The sequence below is a fragment of the Astyanax mexicanus genome, chromosome 15 (assembly GCF_023375975.1).
Source record: "Astyanax mexicanus isolate ESR-SI-001 chromosome 15, AstMex3_surface, whole genome shotgun sequence".
Lineage (NCBI taxonomy): Eukaryota > Metazoa > Chordata > Actinopteri > Characiformes > Acestrorhamphidae > Astyanax > Astyanax mexicanus.
The window spans coordinates 13565068-13591159 of record NC_064422.1 but is presented as its reverse complement, the minus strand read 5'-3'; the positions used below and the strand labels follow the sequence as shown (position 1 = coordinate 13591159).

The 26092-nt window shown below is 38.3% G+C and overlaps 1 protein-coding gene across 2 annotated transcripts in view; it reads left to right on the top strand.

The window, feature by feature from the left end:
- Nucleotides 1-26092, top strand: part of dock1 (dedicator of cytokinesis 1) — a 280761-nt gene that overhangs the window by 240061 nt on the left and 14608 nt on the right. For both annotated transcript variants that reach the window (XM_049464935.1, XM_049464936.1), the window contains exons 41-48: nt 3377-3518; nt 4185-4266; nt 6806-6890; nt 7161-7247; nt 9419-9595; nt 11054-11137; nt 20241-20378; nt 23665-23810. In XM_049464935.1, coding sequence (XP_049320892.1) covers nt 3377-3518; nt 4185-4266; nt 6806-6890; nt 7161-7247; nt 9419-9595; nt 11054-11137; nt 20241-20378; nt 23665-23810 — 941 coding nt within the window. The remainder of the gene's footprint in view (nt 1-3376; nt 3519-4184; nt 4267-6805; nt 6891-7160; nt 7248-9418; nt 9596-11053; nt 11138-20240; nt 20379-23664; nt 23811-26092) is intronic.

Sequence of the window (26092 nt, the reverse complement as noted above, 5' to 3'; positions counted from 1 at the left end):
ATCTGGCAAATATTTGTGGAATTATTTATTATCTGGCTGCTGTTTGTGTCTTCATGGTAAATTCTTGAGATGGCAGTTTAAGCATTGTCCTGGTGAAATAAATAGCACACCAGAGTGAATTTTGGCTGTCAAGAGCCAGTAATAAAGACAAGAGGAGATCAAGCATTGTCTGAAATTGCAAATCTTACCACTATTCGAGGTTGATTCTCACAACGATTTCACGTTGACCACAGTGCCTCCACACGCAGATTTGTTGGTCATCTCAAGACACCAAGACAAAGACATGATAGACATGGTGTGTTAAGGACAGTGGTTGTAATGATCTGTGTACATACATGAAAATTCTGTGTTATAAAGCCGTCTGCCAACAGTGCTGGCACTGCTTTCACCCCTCGCTTTCTTCCCTACAGATTGATTCTTTCTGGTTGCAAGTACAGTACATATATATTTTTTTATAATTATTGTACAAAATAATTTTCTAATATTGTGCAGCCATAATTTTATACTGTAGTATAAATAGTTTAAACCTTATGTTCCATCACACGACCACATTTCTCCATATCCCAATGTTCTCAGAGCTCTTCTCTTCAGCGCTTCTGTTCACGTACATGCTACATTTAATTCCTGCTGGTTAAATCTTTCTGGGTGCAACCTGCTGTACTGAGCAGCATTACACTAAGAAGGGTGATATGATGATGTGAGGAAAGGTCAACATCTACCTACCTACCTACCTACCTGCCTAAGAGAGGATGGCCAATTGTGCTGCCTTGGACTTTGGCTGCTGATGGTAGTTCTGTGTTATACAGCCGTCTGCCAACAGTGCTGGCACTGCCCCCCTCGGTTTTTTTCCCACTGATTAATTTCTTCTGAGTGCAACTATATACATTTTTATAAGAAAAACAAAATATTGCAGTGTCATTTTTCTTTTCTAACATCGTGCAGCCGTGGATTTATATGGAAATACTTCAAATCTTTGAACAAATCTTGTGTAATTTCCTGTAATCTACATTACGTGACTGGAGCTTTCTCCTAAACACCCTCATCTGTGCCATCACACGTCTTCACACCATTCTCCAAAAATCCCCCCTGTCCTCAGAGCTGCTCTCCTCCTCCTCAGCACTCCGATTCTTCTGTTCAGGAGGTGCTGATTGAGATGACTCAGGTGTTTGGTGGAGTAGGGGTCCTGTCCCAGCTGTCTGTGTGTATTGGTTCTCCCAGCGTGCCCGTCCTGCCCGTACGTGTTAGAGTGCATTCGATAAGCCAATTTCCTGAAGCAGTGGCGGCGGCGTTTTTGTGGCGAGCTTGTCGTGACCTCGGCTCCCCGACGCCGCCGAGAGCAGAGCCTCCGCCGTCGCCCTCGTCCCTCCTCTTGAATTGCAGATTACAGAGATGCATTTTAAAGCACACTTTGCTGAAAGTGCTGGCAACCGCAATTTGAGATTCAGTATTTAAATTGCGCTGCCACTGTCTCCGGGCATGTGTCTCTGGAACACCGCTCATATATCTCCTTTTATTTCTCCTCGTGTGAGTGCTGCAGGCCGCTGCTCTAAATATTCCTCATTCTGAAATGTTAATAAATGTACATGTGTTTGTGCCTAATGATTAAGTTCGTGTACAGAGGCTGTTTAATGAAATAATTATGCTGATGTGATGTTCTTAACCAACATTAGAATTGTTGTGTTATATAATAATAATAGTATAAAAGTTTTGTTGCTGTGCTGTTTAATCTACGTTTAATTTAAACTTTTTCCCCCAAATAAGAATCTAATTATACAGGTTTACGTAGCAAAAGATATAGAAGTAGTTCTAGTTGTTCTACTTCTATAAAATTAGTGTACATTAAATATACAGATTCCAGATCATATATATATATATATATATATATATATATATATATAGTATGGTATATAGTATTTATGGGTCTATTCTTTTTTATGCTGTCTATAGTGCAGTGCAATAGGGCCGCAACCAAAGACGAGTCAAATTATCTGTGGATCGTTTTGATTGGTTAATTATACAGTTATACAATTAATTATTTCTGTCATTCCCTCCATCATTACTGTGCATGTTTTTCTGCACCTTGACAGCTTAACTTCGTACCCCAAGCCAGTCTTATGGGATGTTTGGATATTTTGTTTTTATATTTTTTATTTAGAATTTTTTTTCACATTTCTCCCAGTTTTAAAGATCTAAGCAAAATTTAAGTCCAAATTTAAAAAAATATCACTGAATGTCTTTTATTATTTATTTTTATCTTATTATTTATGTTATTTATGTGTTTGTTAGTATGTTTCATCATTTAGAATTACCGTATTTTACATACTATAAGCTGCACTTAAAATCCCTCCTAATAATTTTACCAAAAATCATCAGAGCTCCTTATAATCTGGTGCTCCTTATGTATGAATTCTATCAGTCAGGTATTAAGGAGCAGTAAAGACACTCCACTGAAGTACAGAGTTATACAGGAGTTTCAGTTTAGTTCTCCATCACTCCAATGAGACTGTACTAGCATTAGCATTAGCCGCTAACTGCTACTTCCTCATTTAGAGGTGAGTATTATTTACATGTAGCCGGCTCCTTCACATGTGAAGTCAGACTCCGCCTCTTTTTGAACCTCTTTTGCCGAGTAGCATCACAGTGCTAACGCTCGGAGGAAAACGCAGCGACTCGTTTCTGATGCATCAGCTCACAGACGCAGCCTTGTGCTGATCCACATCACCCTAGGAGTGATGAGGGTAAAGAGAGAGTGCCATCTACTGTACCCACCCAGAGAGATCAAGGACAACTGTACTCTCTTAGGGCTCTGGCAGCTGATGGCAAGCTGCATGGCCCTGATTCGGACCAGTGATTTCCCGATCGTGGTGGCATTATTATTATTATTATTATTATCTTATTTTATCTATATTATCTCTTGTGTGTAAACTGGATTAACGTGATTTGGTTCACCCTACATTTGAATGACAATAAAGTCACCTTGAATCCTTGATTTAGACACATAATAAATATAAAACTCAGAACTTCTGTTTGCAGTAATGCTTGCAGACAGACAGACGAGTGCAGCAATAATGAGACGCACTATAAACACTGAGACTGACGTCAGTCTGGATGGTGCAGCTCTGTTGTTGGTGACTGGTGCCCACATCCAATCAGATCTTCCACAGGCAGATTAATCCTGATCCAAATGATCTGCAGGACTGATGATGACTGAGGCTTTAGGAGAACTAACAGTGACACGGGACTAACAGCGTCTTCTGAATTTATGTACACAGCAGACCGGCGTCTGTTTATCACCACCTGTTTGTTTGTTGTGTTGGGCGCAGAAACTGGCTCTTTGTGTGTGTTAATGAGGTTTCCTGCTTGTGTTTCTGTGCAGAATAAGATGTTTATCTACCGCGGGAAGGAGTACGAGCGCTGGGAGGATTTCGTGGCCAGGCTGCTCACTCAGTTCCCCAACGCTGAGAAGATGAAGACCACCACGGCTCCCAGCGAAGATCTGCGCATGTCCTCCGGCCAGTGTATCCTTCCACAGCGTCCCCCACACACACACACACACACACACCTTCCTCTCAGCACTGAGCTCCAGGGTTCATACGGTCAGGAAAAACCTGGAATTTTAAGTCAGGAAATAAAAATAAGATAAAAATAGCATTTATTTCCAGGGCTGGATACGTTTAGGAAAAATAAAAATAACCAGAACGTTTTTGGTAAAGTCAGAAGTATGAAGAAATTTGGTCTATAAATCTTTGTGTTTTTGTTATCGACAAAAAAAATCTATTAAAAAAAATATAGTAGCTTTACCTTAGCAACCAACATCTATACTATAGCAACACCTTAGGAACCACCTAGCAACACCATAGCAACCAGTGAGAACCAAATTATCCCTCAATATTGCACTTTAGCATTTTTTTTTGTAGTATATATTTATTGTCCAGCTGCTGATTTAGTAAATCGGAGCTTAACAATGTTAACAATGTTAAATCAGGTGAGCTGCTGCTGGAATCGAACTCATTGAACACCTGTGACACTGTCCTGGGGGAAGGTCTGGGATCTCAGCTACTTTCTTCAGAATGAGAAAATCTTTCTTCTCTTTTACAGTGTTTTCGTGATTTATAATACTGTGATGATTATGTGAAAATTATGTGGTGATTATTATGAGATTTCTTTAACGTTTTGCTCTGTAGATATTCAGTGTTTCACGGTGAAGCCCATGCTGGAGCTCCCGCCGAAGTTCCAGAACAAACCTGTGTCTGAACAGATAGTCAGGTATCATCATCACCTTCATCACATCCCCGTCACCATCATCATCATCTCATCATCTCGTCATCTCATCATCTCATCCCAGAACTGCAGTTATAAAGCGAATATCAGATATAAACTCAGATTAGTCAGTAATATTGCTGCAGTGGGGGATGTTGTAATTGATAACGTGGGCTTTAGTTTCAGTACATTAGTATTTTAAACTCTAAAGGTCTGTATGGGACTCATTCCAGTTCCTCCTCGCTCTGCAACGACACAAGTTGCATATTAGTTTCAGAGTGCTCTCTGAATAATTAGTGATTAGTGAATAAAGTGCTCTCAGAAGGATTTAGAGGGTTAAAATCTATTCTACTTTAGACTCTCTTAAAGCTACAGGAGGTTCAGAAACGAGCAACAGATTCACAAACCTTTACAGAAGTAGAATCTTCTTATATAAATGGTCTTAAATTCTTTTTTTTTTATTTCAACCCATTTTATATCCAATTTAATAGGTCAATTATCCTTTATCACCAGCAATCCCCAAAAACTGCCTCTTTTGATTAATGTAAAATCAGCCACCATCTCTATCCAAACTGCTGCTGATATTATATAGCATTACCTGGCAACCAGGATATTATATAGGCCCAATCCCATTTTACCCCATGGACCTACCGCTTGTCCCGATTCTTGTTATGATGGAGGGGTAGGTTTAGGGGGAAGGGGATAGGGGCTTATTCACTCTTCATTCTTCAAACCCAGAGGTATGAGAATCACTGATAAGATGATGCTAAACAAGCAACCAAATAAACCCATTTTCAATGTTTTATGTCTGAATTCTTCATAACAAGCATAAAAAGGCGCTAGTAGTTTGTCTCAGTAGCTAAACAAGCTAGCTAACTTTCCCGTTCCACCTTAAATAGTGCAACAGATGGCAGGGAATGCAGAATTTAAGGCGGAACGAAAAAATTATCAAATTCAATTCAATTTTATTTAACATTTCAAAAGTTGTGTGAAAGCAGCTACAGACAAAACAGGTCAACACCTTTTAAGAGCAGCACCACAGAGATGCTGATTATTGTGGAAAAACTCCCTTCAAGAGGAAGAAACCTTAGGAGGAACCAAGAATTAGTCTTAGTCTTAAAATAGAATAAAATAAAATAAAAGCGAATCAAAGCTAATTTCAGCTCTTTAAGAATTAAGGAATGAACAATAAATTTAAAAATAAATTTCTGCACCCTACCTCCGTTTCTGAAGACATATGATTAAATAAACCCTAAAGTTAACTGCAGTTAATCAGCAGCAGCAGTTAGTTTGCTGAACTTTAGCTTGAGTGCTCCTGATGACGTATTGGATGCTTTTAAAGGGTTTCCCAATTCCCAAAGAGGGAGAATTTCACCCCTTTACACTTCAACTCCGTTCTAAGAGGAAGGGTTACACTCTAAAATAAGGAGTAGGTGTAAATGGTAGGATCAAGGGGTAAAAAAAGGATTGGGACTTACTTCTAAATATAAAAGTAATGGATTTAAGGTCTGGAGAACATTTTCCTAAAGAGAGAAATCCCTGAATCAGTTGTGGGATCAGCAGTGTAAGCTCCGCAGCAGATGCTTGGTGAGCAGCTGTAGAGTTTATTTAGTTTGTGAAAGTGACGGAGTGTGAAAGGCTGCTCTCGCTCAGAAAGACAGCTGTTCTTTCTCTCTCTCTCTCTCTCCGTTTCTCTGTTCTCACCATCATTAGCTTCTGCCAAACAAACTAAACCCGAGTGTGAGAACCTGCAGCTCGCTTCCCGACTGCAGTTTGATCTGGCTGACGTTGAAACGCTGACTGTTCATTTTTTGATATTTTATTCATGTCGTACTGTAATTACAGAATCTAATTCAAAAGCCTGCGAGGCCATATGGCTCGAGTTTCTGAGAGAACAGAGCGAAGTGAGCCATGTTTCTGTGTCTCATTGTCAGGGGAGGTATGTGTGTGTGTAAGTGTGTGTGTAAATGTGTGTGTGAGTGAGCGAGCATACAAGACTTCCAAAAGCAAACAGAATAAAAGTGTGTGTGTGTGTGTGTGTGTGGTAGTGCTGGGTGATTGTGTCCAAAAAAAAAAAAAAAAAAAAAATCGAACTACAGATGACAAAGAAATGGTTCAAAAATCCAAATAAAGATATTGCCTTGTCAGAAAAATATAGTAGTTTTGAATAAGGTATATACAGTACATTGTGTGAAAACTATTTTTTTATCTTTAGAGGCCAGTGTTAATGTGCTTTACCAAATAAAATAGTTTTCTTCAAAAATGCTTCTTTATGCAACCTGACGTGTTTTATTCGTAAAAACACTTTAACTTTTATGAGTGCAGAAGATATTGTTAAGGTTCTTTTCCAATGCAAAGGTTACAAAGATGATTCTCCATTGAAATAAAAGTAGTTTTTTTATTTCTTTGCACAAATAAAACACTTTTTAAAGATGTGTAGCAGCATGGAGCTTCCTCTGGCCTTCATGACTTCAGTTCACACTCTGTTCTTCTCACCTGAGACGTGTCCTAATATCACCTCTGTTACTGTACTTTTCTCTTACAGCTATTACACCATAAATGAAGTCAATAAGTTCCAGTACTCCAGACCCGTCCGCAAAGGAGAGAAGGATCCAGACAATGAATTCGCTGTACGTATGATTTTATATTTTTTTACATTTATCATAAAGTATTTGTTTTATTTAATCTAATATACTGTTTTAATTCCATTTTCTATTATGTTTTATATTCATATATTTTAATTTGCGTTTGTTCAGGTGCAGTGGAATTATCATCAGTAAATTGTTTAGCTCTTTTCCATGTGCAGGTTCTTTGTAATTTTGTAAGTCTGTAATTTTGATATTTTATATTTTGTCTGGTTTATTTACTGTATTTCTGTCTGTTTTTCTCTCTTTCTCTAGAATATGTGGATTGAAAGAACAACATATGTAACTGCCTACAAGCTCCCCGGCATCCTGCGCTGGTTTGAGGCTCTGTCCACGTCCACGGTGAGCACAACCTCCACTGAATCTCACTCTCGAGAAAAAAGATTGTATTCAGACTCTTTTTATTTCTACAATTTGTAAGAACTGAATTAATGTTATAGCTCAGGGCCATCAGTTAACATAAAGCACTGGAGTAAATTCAGTCCATTATATCATATATACTACAGACTGAGAGTGTGCTGAGAATCTGAAGAGAGGGAGACAGAGAGACAGAGAGAGAAAAAAAAAATAACATTTTAATATAATAACATGTTTAATACCATGTTTTAACATCTGTGTGCTTTGGCAAGATTGATTTTTTAAACAGTCAACAAGCCAATTTGAATGCGAGAGAGAGAGAGTTAGAAAAAGAGAGAGAGAGGGAGAACGAAAGAGAAAAAGAGAGAGAGAGAGAAAGCGAGATGGTGTGAATAAGAGAAAGACAGACAGTAAATGAGAGTGAGAGCTAATAAAAGAGCAAGAGAGTGAATGAGAGAGAAATAAACAGAGAGAATTAGTATGAGAAAGAGAGACAGAGCAAATGAGAGTGAGACAGTGAATTAGAGAGAGAGAGAGACAGAGCGAATGAGAGAGAGTGAGACAGCAAATAAGTGACAGTGAGACAAAGCAAATAAGAGAGTGAGACCGAGCGAATGAAAGAGAGAGAGAGACAGAGTGAATAAGAGAGAGTGAGACAGAGGGAATAAGAGAGGGAACGAATGAGAGAGACCGAGCAAAAAAGAGAGAGAGAGACCTCGAGCAAATGAGAGAGAGACCCCGAGCGAAAGAAAGAGAAGAGAGAAGGTGTAGGAGAGAGAGAAGTTAAAGACAGGAGGATCTGAGGACTGCAGTTTGAATCCTGGGGTGCGCTACTTCTCCATCAGCAGCCGGAGTCCGAGATAACTCAATTGGCCATGCTACCTTTCTTTCATTCGCTCTGTCTCTCTCCAGAAGTTCCAGCAGGATGAGTTTAATCTGGTTTGAGGGACCGGGTCCACACTGACCCCTCTGTCCACCAGCAGAGGTTCTGATCCGGTTCCACCCGAACATCCTCCAGCCCTCATTATCAGACATGTTGAGATTATCATTAAGCTATTTTCAGAAGTGTGTGTTGAATGCAGGAACAGAAGGATTAGTGAAGAATCCCAGCGTCTGTCTGTCTGTCTGTCGCAGCGCGGCGTGAAATCTGTCGTACAGACGGTGAATGAGTAATGGACAGCCTGTAGGTAAACAGCCTGCGGTCTGAACCAGTGAGAGGATTACCACCTTAAACCCACGACACTTTGCTCCGAGAGAACCTCCCTCTTTTAGATCTGTAAATCGGGGGAGAATTAACGTTTTTAAGGTTCTGTAACAGACTGGATTTCTGGAAGAAGCTCGTTTCAGTCAGATGGCAGGAGAGGTTTGATTAAACGATAGAGCGTTCTTTATAAAGTAAATATATAGACTAATATCTGAGCTGTTTAGGTTTTAAATAATCAGATATAAAAGCTTGATCTTGCCAGAAGTTCACTAATAATTGATGATTATGAGCTACATGATATTAGGAAATATATATATATATATATATATATATTGCAAAATTGTATTGTTTTTACAGAAATCAATGATCCAACAAGAACTAAACTGTGGGGCTGAAGTTTATATTTATATTTACATTCAGATATGAAATTAGAAATAATAAGGAAATAAATAAGCAAAATACAAATTTTACAAAAAAAAAAAATAAAAATAAAAATAAATAAAATATATACATATAAAAAAAGTAAAGAATTTATAAAATATAAAACATAAAATAAAAAAAAGATAAAATCGCAATTTTCCCCATTCTGGGATTAATAAAGGATTATCTTATGTTATCTATCTTATAATAGTAAAAGTGAAATAAAATGATAAAAATAATAAGAAATGATGAAATGAATAATAATGAACTAAGAACATAAGAATCAAAATATAAAAACATAAGAATCAAACATAAAAATAAATAATTGTAGCAATAAAAATGAAAATAATAAGTGAAAAGATAAACTTTCTGATGATCAGAAACTAAAAGTTTAAAATTAGGAAGCAGAGATGAAGAGCATAACATAAATAATCATTACATAATCGTGACAGATAAGCATGTGTGTGATTTAATTATTGATTATTGATCAGGTTCAGGTTGTCATGACGATGCTGATTGTGTGTGTTTATAGGAGGAGGTGAGTCCGCTGGAGAACGCTATAGAGACCATGCAGCTCACCAACGAGAAGATCAACAACATGGTCCAGCGACACCTCAGCGACCCCAACCTTCCCATCAACCCCCTCTCCATGCTCCTCAACGGCATCGTGGATCCTGCAGTGATGGGTGGATTTACCAACTACGAGAAGGTGAGAGAAGATTAAGAGTGTTTAAGGCTTTTTTTTAATTTTTTTACAGCAGGTAAAAGTGGCCCAAATCAGACCAAAATCTGTTTTTTCCCCTGTTACTTTAATTCCTGTTACTCAAAACATAAAAAATTTACAGAAGTGAGTTCCAGTAACAGCAGTGAGATCCAGTAACAGGAGGGAGTTCCAGTAACAGGAGTGAGATCCAGTAACAGGAGTTAGTGCCAGTAACAGGAGTTAGTGCCAGTAACAGGAGTAAGTGCCAGTAACAGGAGTGAGTTTCAGTAACAGAAGTGATTTCCAGTAAAAGGAGTGAGATCCAGTAACAGGAGTGAGCTCCAGTAACAGGAGTGAGATCCAGTAACAGGAGTGAGATCCAGTCTCTAACCTTTTATCAAAAATAAAGACTTTCTTGGATAAAATCAAAGGAATTGGTGGACTTGCTGTTAAACATGCTTTTTAAATGTAACATATTAGAAATCTGAAGAAAATATGTATTTAAGGTAAGATGTCTGAGATTGACCAGTACATGTTTTGAATAGTTAGATATATGTGCTGTTAAATTCAGAATTGACAAACAAATTAAAAATAATAATTTAATTTGGAAGAGTTAAAACAAGCAAATATCCCCCATTCGTTGGAATGGCTCATTTATCTTCTTTTTTGGCCACAGTAAAATATATTTGTGCTAACAATAGTGTTGTTATTTAGTGAAATTATATTTATTCTCTTATTAACCAGAGCTACAGTGTCTGAATAATATATTGTTTGTGTGAATTTGTAAATCAACAGCATAAGAGACGTCTACCTGCATGTTAGTGTCTCCTAAAAAGAGAATAATCTTCCGTGACTGAAGTGCTGCACGAAACAAATGAAGGAAAAAAGTCCCATCAGAGACGCAGTAAAGGCTCATCACGCTCTGCAGCGACTCTTTACTTTCTCTATATATCTCTTATATAAAACAGAGTGAAACAACACAAACGCTAATGTGTTTTTCCATCAGGGTTCAGATTCCTGCTCCTATATATAACATATATACAGCTCTGAAAAAATTAAGAATCCGTATCAACAATTTCTATTATTTTACTATTACAACTATGTGTTTGAAAAATATAGATTTCCATTTAATTCTATGAACCATTTACAATATTTCTTACAAAATCCAAGTTTTTTTAAAGCAGGTATATACTGAAATGCAATAGCTCAAAATACCAGAAAAGATTAAATGTTTCCAGACCTTAAATACGTGGTGAAATATCATGTTTTGCACATTGTGATTGAGTGAATTAAAGTTATATATGGATTTTATAATATTGTGACAATGGGGCTAAATGAAACTCCTGAATTCATTGATTTTGGTGTGTGTGTGTTCCAATACTTTTGTCCGCATCTACCCCCTGATCTGTAGAGTGAATCATGGTTTGAGTTCCTGAATCTAACGTCTCTCTCGCTCCACTTCAGGCATTCTTCACTGAGAAGTACATCCAGGATCATCCTGAGGACCAGGAGAAGATTGACAAGCTGAAAGACCTGATCGCCTGGCAGGTAGGTCCTCCACACCTTCTGACTGTCCCGTCAAATCTGTCACAAGAGCAGCTTTCTGATTCTGAACCCTGACAGATATAAATCAAGTATTGCTGCTTCTGAAAAAAACGGATTTAACTGCCAGATAGCTCAATGCACTGTATAAAATGATATAAAATAGAATTCTGATATTTTACCTTCAGGGTTCGTACGGGTGCTCCAAATCCTGGAAAATGCTTGAATTTTAACGTTCTGTTTTCCAGACCTAGAAAGTACTGAAATTTTGGAGAAAGTGCTTGAAATTGTAACTGTATTTACTTTACAACAAATAACTCTCTGACTAAATAAGTGCGCTTATAGAAAAAATTGCAGAGCGTAAAATAAAAAAGGCTGTTTCTGAAGGCTGCTGGTAGTGGGCGGTCAGTCAAAAAGCCTGGAAATATCAGCCAATAGCATTCGCTGAGGGAGGTGGTCCTGACTCCGCCCCCAAACTGTCAAAACCACCTCTTTCTACACTCGAGCGCCTGCTGTTTTTGCACTATTTTACTTGTGTTTACATAATTATAATACCATCTCAAGCTGTGTGACAAAAAGCAAATCAGTAATTTTGAGTATATTTGAGTATATGTGTGTATAAATGCTCTAAAACTCACTTCCAAGTTTGACATATTACAGTAACTCAATCAGCTCAATAAATGAATACAGTAAACATGCGGTGAAGAACATTGGTGTTTAAATTGTGTGAAACTGACCTCAATAAATCCATAATTCCTGCTCTTTACTTACTTAGAAGTATTTTTATATCATTTCTCAGTAGTATAGTCGCTGTGAAGTGTGGAGAATAGTTTAGCGATATATTGATTATTGCTGAATCACAGTTTTGAGATATAATTATATCATCGTTATCGTTAATTTACCACAGCTGAAAGGTGCTGGAAAAACTTGAAAATGGGCCTTGAAAAGGGCTTGAATTTTATTTATGTTGGTGTAAATTCTTATCTTATCTCTAGGAGTAATAATGATCATATGTCCAGTATACAGGGTTCATACGGTCATGAAAATTTGCCTTGAAGGCCTGGAAAATTGGTTAAAAAGTGTATGAACCCTGAGTATATCTACTCTGACTCTGAACTGTAGAACTTGGTGGTTCTGTAGAGTTTAGATTGGAATTGAAGGTCTGAGCGCTGCAGCACAGAATCAGAAAGTGTTAAATAAAGGTAAAAATCACACAGTTCTCACAGATAATAATTAAAACTTTAAAACGTGAGATCTCGCCTGGCGTCTCCCTGCTGCTGCTCCCAGAGTCTGATAAAGAATCTTCTCCTCTGAATTTTAAAGCAGGGCCGCACTCTGTACTCCCATCTGTTTACCCAGATTAAGAGTTCTCTCTCAGATCTTCATCTCCAGCTCTTTATCTGTACATGGCAGAGTATAAAACATAAAACATAAGTTTAAATATAATAAAAGCAATGTGCATCATGAATATTCAGCTGAAGGTTCTGTTACAGGAGGCGGGAGCGTCCGTCGGCTGCAGGATCATAAAATCCTCAGTAATAAAAGTGCGAACAGAAGACGAGCTCAACACCAGACTCCATATAAAGAAACTCCAGAAGGAGCTCCAGCATATGTGCTTCCAAATGTCCTCACTGACCAGCATATGCTTCTAAACTACAAAACATTCAGAGAAGAGTAGTGCTTAAATATGAACGAGTGCATTCAGATACAGGTGTGCAAATGCACATTACGTTACATTATGTTACATTACCTTATTCTATATTACATTACGTTTCGTTTCGTTACGTTGTTATGTTACATTGTTACGTTACTTTACACTACGTACCATTACGTTACTGTACGTTACATTGCGTTACTTTACATTACGTTACATTACCTTATGTTACATTACGTTACGTTACATTACGCTTTTGTCCAAAGAGACTTACAATGGTGAAATACAAAAAGTAATAATAATAGAAGTTTAAAGGAAAAAACATCTTTAGATAGGGCTTAAAGGAGGTCAAAGGGAAATAATGGGATAGATGAGTGAAGGAGGGGAGGAAGGAAATTAGGTTAAAAGTGGTACTTTTTTTTTCTTCCTCAATTTACTCTGCTTCGTCACGTCCACGCACATGATCGCACTGCCCCCCTCCAACTGGTGTGTGTCCATTACAATTTAAATCGTTTTAATAAATGGGAATTGTTTTTATACAAGCTTTATTTTCTGTAAACTGATATATATTAATGTATATTATACATAAGAATTTCAAAGATGTTATATAAGATCGATTCTCTCGTGTTTTAGTTCTAACTAGGGATCTATACCTCTGTACCATGTGTTCATTATTACTTATCAATAATAACATTAAACCATATGGTTTACTGTTTTATATGGTTTTGAACTTTTGTTTTGATTGACAGCAGGTAAAAGAGAGAAACAGATAAAAGATAAGAGAGAGAGAGATGCTGTAGAGAGGTATCTTCAGCTGTGTATCTGGAGATTCTCAGGAGGGGATTCTGTCAGTGTGTTTCCTGCAGCCTCGTCTCTGCAGAACTGACGCTTCTCCTGACGCTGCCGGGGTTTGATCAGCTCTTCTGATGCTCAGCATCACCTTTCTTCTGCTTCAGTGATGACAGTCTACTCAGCTATTACAGCTTTAATATAGCGAGGATGTTTTAATAACCTGCATCATAAACATGAACAGGATTAGTCTGAGGATATTGAAACTATTCTTTAAATCTTTTTGGATTTTTGTGTGAAGTTTAGAGATGTTGATCTGGCAGCTCGGTGTCAGGATTTCAGGAAAACACTGTTTCTGTTCACTCTGTTTTTCTGTCTTGTTTTCAAATTAGTTCAGAAGTGAGAAATCAGTAGACAAGAAAAAGAGATAAAGAGACTCAAAGATGGTTTGAGCAATGTAAAATTGCTAAAAAGACAATTTTAAGCACTTTTTAGGTCAAGTAATCTATGTTTGATTAAAATAAAGACTTGTGCGATTGCTCTGTTAGGGCAGTTCTGTAGAGAAAGTGTGAACACTTCCATTCAAACTCTTGTGCACAACAAACAAGCAGACTTACACCATCTAAAAACATAATATTATAGAGTAGTATATAGAGTATAAGGTAGTATAGGTAACACAGACTACTATATATATGTACTATATATTGCTATATATGTAGAAAGTTTATACAACTCTGTAAAAAATAAAGAGAGCACTTCAGTTTCTAAATCAGTTTCTCTGATTTTGCTATTTATATGTTTATATTTGAGTAAAATGAACATTGTTGTTTTATTCTATAAACTACAGACAACATTTCTCCCAAATTCCAAATAAAAATATTCTCATTTAGAGTATTTATTTACAGAAAATGAGAAATGGCTGAAATAACAAAAAAGATGCAGAACTTTCAGACCTCAAATAATAAAAAAAAACAAGTTCATATTCATAAAGTTAGAAATCAGTATTTGATGGAATAATCCTGGTTTTTAATCAGTTTTTTTTTTTCATGCATCTTGGCATCATGTTCTCCTCCACCAGTCTTACACACTGCTTTTGGATAACTTTATGCTGCTTTACTCCTGGTGCAAAAAATCAAGCAGTTCAGTTTGGTGGTTTGATGGTTTGTGGTCATCCATCTTCCTCTTGATTATATTCCAGAGGTTTTTAATTTGGTAAAATCAAAGAAAATCATATTTTTTAAGTGAAATCTTATTTTAAACAATGGAGTCCTCTTAAAAAAGCTTATGCATGAATTTTAGCTTTAGTTTTGTATTTGCACAAAATAGGTCATTGTGTGTGTGTGTGTGTGTGTTACACAACACCCCTAGGCTGAGCAGTCAGTCACCCTGTGAGACTCTTGTTGCCATGCCACCTCTCCAGAGTTCCTCACATCCGTCACTCTGATTGCTATATAAAGACCCAGGTTTCCCTGGAGATGCTCTCTCTCTCTCTCTCTCTTTCCCCCCTCTTTCTCTCTCTCTCTCTCTCTCTCTCTCTCTTTCCCTCTGTTTTTTTTGTGTTGCTCACTCTTCTGTCCTCCCAAACTGCATCAGTAAAGGGAAATCCTCTCTCAGCTCACGGTTCTGTTCTTTAGAACTTCATAAAAAGACCTAATATAACTCTGATTGCTAGATTAGCCAGCATGCTAACTGGCGTTTCTTGTGGCAATCCACAGCCACAAGAGACAAAGTTGTGGAGATATACACAGGGTTGGAGAATGAAACTGAAACAGCTGGTTTTAGAGCACAATAATTGATTGTGGTGACGGACAGTTCTGGTGGAAACAGGAGAGTTGAGGTGCACAATGAATTCTGCGTGATTTGATCAGCCGTGGTTTTATGTTTTTTGGATACAATCCGGGTTAGCACCCGAACATCCCTTTCAGACAACTTCCTCTTACAGCGTCCACAGTTAATCCGGTTGGATGTGGTTGGTCCTTCTTGGTGGTATGCTGACGTTACCCTGGATACCGTGGCTCTTGATGCATCACAAAGACTTGCTGTATTGGTCACAGATGCTCCAGCAAGACGTGCACCAACAATTTGTCCTCTTTTGAACTCTGGTATGTCACCCATAATGTTGTGTGCATTGCAATATTTGGAGCAGAACTGTGCTCTTACCCTGCTAATTGAACCTTCACCTCTTACTGGTGCAATGTGCAATTAATGAAGATTGAACACCAGGCTGCTCCAATTTAGCCATGAAACAACTTGAGAAAGCTTTTATCTTGTAGCTTAACTTGTAGAATGTACTGTGCATCACCTGCTGCTCTGCATGATCATGCTTTTCATCATTTGAGTCATATTCGTCGTCATAAATCCTCTTCCTGTCTGGAGCGGTGGTGCAGTTTAAGGATGCGTCAGGGTCTGGAACAGGGAGACGTTTTCTCCTGCTGGAGTTTTTGATGTAGGCTGCTTGGTCACGTGTGGTTCTGTCTAAAGTGAGAGAGGATCTCTGTAGAGACGTGATGAGGCAGCTGATTGCAGTCGGTTGCGTCAGTAGCTGGTGATGCATGATGAGTTTGGCAGTATGTCTAATGGTGTTTTCTGCCTCGTAGCCCCCAGCAGTGGACCCGGGCTTCCTAACTACTCCTGTCTCATGAAAAGCATCAAGACGTCTCGTCTCCTGCTTTGAAGTTGGAGGAGATGCTCTGAAGTGTTGCTGCTGTATGCATATGTTCCTCTCAGATCTCATTGGCTTCAGTGTGTCTTCAGTGTCAGCCTGGTTATTTCACATGTTTTTCACGTGTCGTATGTTCATTACTGCATGCTTATTAACTTTAATGACCTTTTCCAATGTCAAAACAGACCAAAAATTTCTAATAATTAGAGCCACAGATTTAATGTGCATGTGATTTCTCCATTCATTACTCTGTAGATTAAAGTATAGATACTAACGTTTAATAAAATACTGTAGAAGTTGAAGAAGAATCATCAACTAAAGCATTATTTCTCTTTAAGTAAAAATACTGGACTAAACTACTTAAAGTATAAAAGTAATATAATGGGAAGCTACAGTGCACTACTATCCCCCTCCCCAAAACATATTTTTCTAAAAGCTATAATGACTATAATAATGTTAAAATATTAAAATGTTAATATTGATAATATAATTTGGGATTTTGCTCTAGGCTCCTCCCCAGTGTTTCAGCTGCATATATGCTGATTATAAATGAATGTATTTTAGTAGAATGTAAATATATTAAAGAAGTTTAGTTGAAATGAAACAGGAGTAACAAGGCTGATTTTATTAAAAGGTAAAGAGGAAAAAGTTCAGATAATTGTGTGAAAATGTAAAAATAATTACTCCAGTATAGATAAGTATAGATAACCTACATTTCTACTTAATTAATTTAATAAAGTATTTGTATTTCATTACTGGACACCTCATGACTTATTCCAAAAAGAACCAATTTTTTTCTTTCCCCCACATTTCTGCAGTAGTAGTCTCTTATCCTCTACAAAGAGCTTACAGTAGATGAGATCAGGTTCTGATAATGTTTGATTTGTTTTGCTACTCAGAAAAATAAAAAATTGAATTCCAGTGCTTCACAGCTCTAACTCATGAGTGGAAATTAGGCATGATTACTCCAGGCTGATGCTTTCCATATCTTTCTATAGGTGTGTATGACCGTATTTTAGGTTAGATCAATTTGCTAATTGATGGTAATGTTAGTGAGATCAGGTACTGAGCTCCTTCACTCCAGAGAACACAGTTCTTCACGGTGATCCACAGCCAGGAATTGGTTATTCTAGGCCAGAAACTAGGGTCAGATATATATATATATATATATATATATATATATATATATATATATATATATATATATATATATATATATATAAAATCATTACAATACCGCTGCCCTGGCTAGTGAATTGAGACACGGCCGGGGGGAAAAGGCCCTTATAAGGAGATACGGATCCCAAGAAAAGGTGGAAAAACGAGAATGGGCGGAAACTAAAGTTACGCCGAGAGCGTCAGAGAGAGAGAGAAACAGGGGAGGAATGTAAACAAAAGCTCTCCAGAGATGCATTTTATTTTAGTTTTTTCTTCATTACTGTTTATTATAGTTCAAACAAACAACCTCACAGGCCAGATGTTTCAATGCTTGTCGGCCACATCTGGCCTGTAGGCCTGCTATTGCCGACCCCTGATCTAGCCCATCAGTCAAAGAACCTTTATATGTGAAACCTTTATTTTAGAGTATTCACAGTATATATTTGAAAAAGACGCTGATGTTTCCACTATTATGTGAGTGTGTGGGGAGGAGGGTTTTGCTGTTGCTCCATGGATAAGTGTTTATGCTGAACTGTATTTATTGTAAACACTGTTGTTTGTGGAGCTGCAGAGGCTGATTTTAAGGTGCGAAAGCGACTCTTTGAAACTCAGCAGAAAATGCAATCTGCTCTGTTGGATTGATGCCTCTGGATAAAGTCCTGTGCTAAATCCATAGTAATACAGTTTGCCCTTCGCTTTGTCTTGCAAATAAACTCCCAGCCCGTGTTTGATTGCCCCGCTGCCTGTTTTTATGCCTTAGTTTCTGCTACATTGCTTTTTTTATACACAGAGGAGGAACTCTTACAGCACTGCAGTATTTCACCAGGAAACGCTCTCGCGCCCTGTGATGTGCTGCCTGACTCTGTAGCACTGAGAGGAGATGAAGCAGGGACAGCTTTCTATAATCCTGACCTGCACATTACACCAATAATAATTAACCAATTAATATATATCAACATTAATTCCCTAATATTAAAATTTAAATGTATTTTTTATAGTAATTATTAGAATTTTTAATTATTTCTATTCAAGCATTACATAAAAAGCTTTTATGTTTGATAAGGAACATTACTGAAAAAAGCATAATTATAATTGTAATAAAAAATCAAAACAAATATTTAAGTTAATCTGCTAATGTCAAAATATATTGAATAAAATCATAAAATTGTCTCCTTCCTAAACTTTATATTTTCCTGAATACAAATCAAACATTTCATATCCTCCAAACCTTTAGTTTCATCGATTTATTCATATGTATTTTTATACAAACCTGCAGAATTTGGGTTTGATTCCTGATTGATTGTTTATTTTAAGATAAAATTGCAAATAATTGCTTTAAATGTTTATTTAATCAGCTATAAAATCGTAAAAAATAATAATTTGACGTCAATTCATGCTTATAAACTCTTACGACAGTTTGTAATAAATAATGAATTTGTTTAGTAGATTTTAAAGTATAATTTTAAAGAATATCTGGTTTCTTTCAAAAGAGAGAAATGGGTGCTTTTCCTTATTGCAGCATACCTGATCCAATTAACCAGCTCGTTAACAAGCCCTTTTTGATTTGCAGGGGTTTGTTAAAGCAGGTAATCCATTAAAATGTGCACCAGGTTCAGGATTAAGAAGTGCTGCTCTGTCCTGATTGTGAAACAGGACTGTAGGATCTGCAGGGCTTTGGGGGTTTGAGCTGGAGTTTGAGATTCTCAGCACTGATCATAGTGAATTTTTGACTCAGCAGAGTAGCAAAGCTCCTCTACACTCACACACACTCAGACACACTCACACGCACTCACACACACGCACACACACACACACACTCACACGCACTCACACGCACTCACACGCACTCACACGCACTCACACGCACACACACGCACACACACGCACACACACGCACACACACGCACACACACGCACACACACACACACACACACACTCACACAGGATATCTCACACAGTGTACTTTTGTTCTCTTTTGTCTCAGTGTGAGATTTGTATTAAAGTGATGGGCAGAATCTGACAGAGAAACTATTTTAATAGCAAGGTCATTTAATGTAGACTTATTTATACTTCCTAAATTATATTATAATTTACATGAAAAAGAAATATTTTTGTAGCACAGAGATAGGGACTCTTGTTTTGGGGACTCTTGTTTTGGGGACTCTTGTTTTGGGGACTCAAGTTTTTTATGATAATAAATTATAATAAATAATACCAAATGTTTACCAGTGTACAGGAAGCGGTCATTGTAAATTGGGTTTTAATGCTTTTTACTATGATTACTGGTGTGTTACAGTTAGATCAGTTTGATAATTCTGTACGTAGTTTTGGTTGCAGCGCTTCATTTTTGTAAAGTTTTATAAATTGTATTAGGTATTAAGTATTTTGATAAAACCAGCCTTGTTTATAAAATTGTTTTAGCAATTGGGTATAAAAAAAACAGTAAACAACCAGGCAAGATTCAGTGCTTTTAATACTAAATGCTTTACCCAAAATCTTTTATAATACTGTTTTATATTGAGTATAAAGTTAAGTATATTTTAAAACGGTCTAATTTCACTTACATTAGCTCAAAATCTAACTACAGGCCACAGCAGCATCGAAAGACTGTAAAAATACATAACTGTTTCTGTATTATCAGGCTGCTGCTGGATTCAGTGAAAAACAGCAGGTAATTCTGCCTGTAATTTTCTCAAACATCGAGGGAGGAAAGCAGAGACATGACCAATCCAGCAGCAAATAAACCACAGAGAAACTCCAACCACCTTTTATATTGCAGTGATTACTGACAGGTCTGTGTGTGTGTGTATGTTTGTGTGTGTGTGTGTGTGTGTGTGTGTTTCAGATCCCGTACCTGGCCGAAGGTGTGCGCATCCATGGTGAGAAAGTGACAGAAGCCTTGAGGCCGTTTCACGAGCGTCTGGAGGCGTGCTTCAAACAGCTGAAGGAGAAAGTGGAGAAGCAGTACGGAGTGAAAACACTGGTAAGAGCTGAAACTCTGAAACTGAAGGTGTTTCACACCTGAAATTCTGAACCCAAGCTTTCTGTGTTTTTGTGTTTTTACACTGTAAGAATTTAATCTGGTTTAAGATTGGTTTCACACTGCAGTTAAATAACTTTGCCTGTTCTGTACTCATCTCCACCGTGGGCTGAATCTTCCTTTACTTCACACTGATGATTGGATTGTGCTTGGTTGTGTTTCAGACAGCAGCATGTTGCTAATCCAACTTTCTTTATTTAAGTGCAGATTTATCAGGAAGGAGAATGAATGTTAGAGATTCCCCTCTGAATCGTTTTATCAATCTACAGTTACAGTAGATACAGGAGTCAGCAGCGTGATCTGTTGTACTCTTATTTCTGCATGATGTTCATCCACTTGAAGGGCACAACCAGTTCTTTTTTATCTTCTATTGTTTATTGGTATTGATAGCCTGCCTTCACTTTCTGTTATTATCCAAAAAAAGGTGTGTTAAATGGTTTGATTCACATTTAACACCTGTTATTTTGGCTCGATCCAAAACAGGAACCAAACTGAAATTACCAAAGTTTAAGACCAAAAGAAAAGTATGTGTCAATTTAATAAAAGTCCATTTCAAGCTCTGCAATTATTAGTGTACTGAAAATAAAGAATATAAATAGAAGTCTGAGAATAAATAATGCCTTTGAAGAAGAGCAATGACTCCACACCACTCCATCGTCAGATATTGACGATGTCACATAATATTATGATCCATTTTTGGCACTTTGGCACTTACTGTTTTCACTGTGTAATTCTCACTCACAGTTTTTGCTTTCTGTAGATTTTATGGCTCCAGATGCTGAAAAATAAAGCATTCAGAACGCCGTGTTTTTTGGAGAATTGATCATTTTTATAAATCCAGTATTTTACAGCTCTGAAAGCAAAAATCTTATTTCTCTCTCCTGACTGCACTCCAATAGGACTCGCTCGCTCTGACAGTATCCATAACCCTTCACTCCAGGACCCTGCTGAGCTCTGTCCCATCACTCTGTACTCTGTCCACTGCGTCCCGTCCCCCAACTGTCCTCCAGCACAGACCCGCCGCTGAGACGCCCGGGGACACGCCATTAATAACCTGAAAACATGCAGAGATTAGGAGAGAATGAGAGTGAATTAGTGAGTGGAGGAGAGAGAGAGGGATGTAGAGAAATAGAGGGAGAGAGAACGAGAAAATGAAAGTGATGCAAGATAGGAAGGATCGATCATCTCCTGAAGCTCAGAGTGCTGCTGGTCAGCTATTGGCTGCTGTGCTGACAACTCATGCAGAGCACTGAAGAAATTAAAGGGCCACTTCAAGGACTCTGTGTGTGTGTGTGTGTGTGTGTGTGTGTATAGTGTGTATATAGTGTGTGTGTAGTGTGTGCGTATTGTGTGTGTGTGTGTGTATAGTGTAAAATGTGTGTGTATAGTGTGTATATAGTGTGTGAGTGTGTGTGTATAGTATGTATAGTGTGTGTAGTGTGTATATATTGTGTGAGTGAGTGTGTAGTGTGTGTATAGTGTGTGTGTGTGTGTGTGTGTATATATGTATATATGTGTATATATGTGTGTGTGTGTGTGTGTGTGTATATGTGTGTGTGTGTGTGTGTGTGTGGGTGGGTGTGTATAGGCAGTCATGTGTGAGTTATTCTGTTTCACCTTTAATAAACTTGTAGAGGAATCCTGTGGAGGCTGAAAGTTTATAGAACAGGTGAAGAAGATCATACACTGCGTTCACACCTTCTCTTATCTGATCTGAATTTTCAGAATTTCCAAACTTCAAAGGTTTAAACCAAAGTAGAAGGTGAGGAAGGAGCTTCAGATCGAGGTCTGGATCTAAGATCAATCATTTGGTGTAAAAGAGCTGGTCTCCAGAACAAATTAAACCATCGTCGAACACATTTTTGGATTTGTTCAGACCAGTACTGACCAACTACTTAAAGTTGAGGCAGGCCATCATCACCTATTAAACAGTGCTGGGTGGTATACTGATTCATACGGTGTACTGGAGGAGAATTTAGAACCGTGCAGAACCGCCAAAAAATCAAACAGCTCACTAGGTAATGCTGCACACTATACTGAACTTATTTATTAACTGTAGAAAGAAGGGAATTGTGGCAGATTTTAGGCATGTACTCATTTTATTATTTAATCATGGGTGTGGTTAATTTTGGGCTTATTGTGAAATAATAAACCAATCAGAGTGTCTCTCTGTTTCTCATCATTCTCTTTAAGAGTAGATCAGGTGAGCTCTGTCTTTGGTGGATTGCTATTGTAACGGTGCAGCTACCTGGACGTGTTCAACAAACTCTTCTCAGCAGAGGAAACTGAGCTGCTGGTTGACGCTGTGAAGGAGCTCCAGCAGCTCATTTATGGGAACAGCAATGTTATTTTATTTACTATTCTGTGTATTGTTGATGTAAAAGTTGGGTTTGTGCTGCTGTGTGTTCATGTGTGTGTAATAAGTGGGGGTGTACGCTCGGCCTGGCACAGCGCCTGTGTTACTGAGATAGCGATGAACGTCTGACTGTTGGCGTCTGTCTAGGTTGTATTCAGTCAGTGGAGCTCCTGTGTTTTCTGTTACCAAGATAAAAACTCCAGAAATGTACCTGAACACACCTCATTTCCAGAACACCACGCCCATCAGTGTAGATACATTCAGAAGATCTGCTGCTGTTTAAACCAGACCAGGAGGAAGGAGTGAAAATAGACTGTTGGTGGGGGGTAAGATAGCAATGAGCACCAATTACACATACTGTAGACCTTTCTACAAACCAATCAGTGTGGAGTATAGGGAGATGCAGTGTGTGAGAGTGATGGTGACAGGATAAAGGTATAGTTGTATATTATGCACAGTTCTTTAGTGCACTCGATAAACTGCAGTGTGAAATCAAAACTAACCGGATTAAATGTGAACAGTGTAATACATACATCAAACTTAGCTGAAGGTTTTGGTCTGGGCCTGTCTCTCTCTCTCTCTCTCTCTCTCTAAGTTCCTTCACTTCCCACAGCAGGCCGTACTCGTTTATTCCCGTATTCCCCTCTACCTTTACTTTTCTCGTTTTGTGTTTATTTTGTCTTTAGTCTTGCTGTAATTGCTCTTTATCCCGAGGCAGTTAGAGAAGTGAATCAGCTCTCTGTATACTGACTGCAGTTACTACAGTCTGAAATATTAAAACTTCAGGATGCTGCTGTTATATAAAGAGAGAGAGGTGTGTATATAGAGTATATGGTGTATATATAGTAAAGGCTCTGTGTGTTTATATTTTAGCCCCCGATGGCAGACGAGCGTCGTGGATCCAGGCCTCGCTCTATGGTGCGCTCGTTTACCATGCCTTCCTCTCAGAGACCGCTGTCTGTCGCCTCCGTCACCTCCATCTCCTCAGACACCTCCCCCTCCAGACCAGGATCAGACGGGTACCAAACTCACACACAAACTTACACACGCGTACAAGGGCACACGTACAAACTCACAAACGCGTACAAACACACACAAGCTTGCAGGCGTGCAAACACGAGTACAAACTCGTATAAACTCACACGTACAAAGTAACACATGATTTTATACACGTTGTGTGTGAATCACAAATACACACGAGTATAAACACACCTACAAGCTCACACAAGTGCGTACAAGCTCACGAGTGTGAGCAAACACATGTATAAGCTCACGTGCGTACACACGTATAAACTCACACTTACAAACACACACATAAACATGCATTTATAAACTCACACACACACAAGCTTACAAACACACTCAAATATAAACACATATTTCTCATGCATACAAACACGTTAAAATTCACACAAGCTTGCAGGCATGCAAACACGAGTACAAACTCATGTATAAACTCACACGTACAAACTAACACATGAATTTATATGCATTGTGTGTGCATCACATACACATGGGTACGAACACGAGAAAATACAAAAATGTTTGTATAGAAACAACATACACTCAGTTTAGTTGTAAACTCACTCTACAGCCTCAGTCCACATACTTCTCTCACTTCTGCTGTTGTTTCTGTATCTCTCAGCTCTTCAACAAATCTGCATCTGTTTAACTCAAAGCTTTTAAATCTTTACTTCAGATTTACTTCAGTGGAGTAAAATAAAAAATTACAATAAATAAATTAAGAAAGTGCCACTTCACCAAATCCCATAGCGCTGCTTTAGAGTTTAGAGCATTCAGAGTTTATAATGAGCTTTTAATTGTGATGTCTCAGGCAGTTTACATCACGCTCTGTGTAATTAGTGAATAATAACCTGCACTCTGTAATAAAAGACGCGGAGTGTAAAAGGTTAAAGGGGTTTAACACTGTTCTCGGGTCGCTGTGCGTAGGTGATGCCGTCGAGCTGCTTGTGTAAATACGCTGCCAGGATTAATTATTAATTACTAAATAAATGAAAGCTGTGTATGAACAGAGATGTCTTCTAAAAGGGGTCAATCAGGAGAGGGAAAATCCATTGACCTAATCAGGCTGCTTTTGATTGTGTGTTTCTGTGTGTGTGTGATTAGCCAGTGTGTGTGTGTGTGTGTGTGTGATTAGGGTCTGCGTGTGACATATTGAGAAGTTGATGCCAGTCCTGCGTAGCGGGCACCGTGATGCCAGCCTGAAGGATTAATTAGCACACGGTTGGAGAGTGTGATCCCATCAGCGATGCCCTCCACTGGTATTTAATTGCAAAGGGCATTGCACCACATGCTCTTTCATTTGATCAGTTAATCCGTCTGGTTGAAGCTTCTCTGGAACCGGCGCCGGCGCGGAGAAATACCAATTACGAGAGGCAGCGTTGGGTGTCTAAGATTTAGACTCGCTTTTGTCCGGCGAGTCTTTCTAAAGCAGCCGGAGAAACGGAGAGAATTATTGTGCCGCTCTGTGAGGTCAGCTGATCCGTCAATCACTTATTTATCTTCGGCCGCGATTTGATGGAGTTTTGATTGCTTTAAAGGGCTGCTTTGGACACAGTGAGATTGCTTCAGAAATCAATCATGTTTTATGCAGTTTGAAAGACAGAGCGCTCTTTTATCGGCGAGTTGGTTGGCGGTTGCCGTGGTGCTCTGTAGAAGTAATAACACGTAAGTATCGGGGAGTACATTCGTTTCGGATTCGGGATCGCTCAGACGCAGTTAATTCAAAGGACCAATGAATATTTCACTTTGCTCTGACAGCGTAGCGAACAAGACTGCCGACGAGGCCGCAGATAGACGGGGCCTGGTAAGGTGAGGTCTGGATAAAGTACTGTATTTTTCGGACTATAGGGCACACTGGATTATAAGGCGCATTTTATGTTACACTAGTAAGGAACAGGGGTGTCGCCATGTTTCCCTTCTAATTCAGCAGGTTTCGTCGCTTGAGGGCGAGACCTGTAAAGCTAAATTAAGTAAACAGAGGTGTAATTCTGTTTATTTACAGTAAACTTAGATTTCCAGATTTCCACTAAGGCTGGTGCATTAGCATTAGCGGCTAACCACTAATGCTGCCTCACTGCTGCCCGACAGTGCAATTGAGGATACTTTCAAAGTTCTTAAATTGGCTGACCTTTACTTATTCTTTTAGTTGAGTAGTTGTTTCTTCTCATAATCTGGATTAGAACATTACTCAAATATTCACTATTCACTGTATACCTGTAACTCTACCTCTTCACTACTTTACTTTAACTGATGCTCTCAAACACATTATTAATAATGT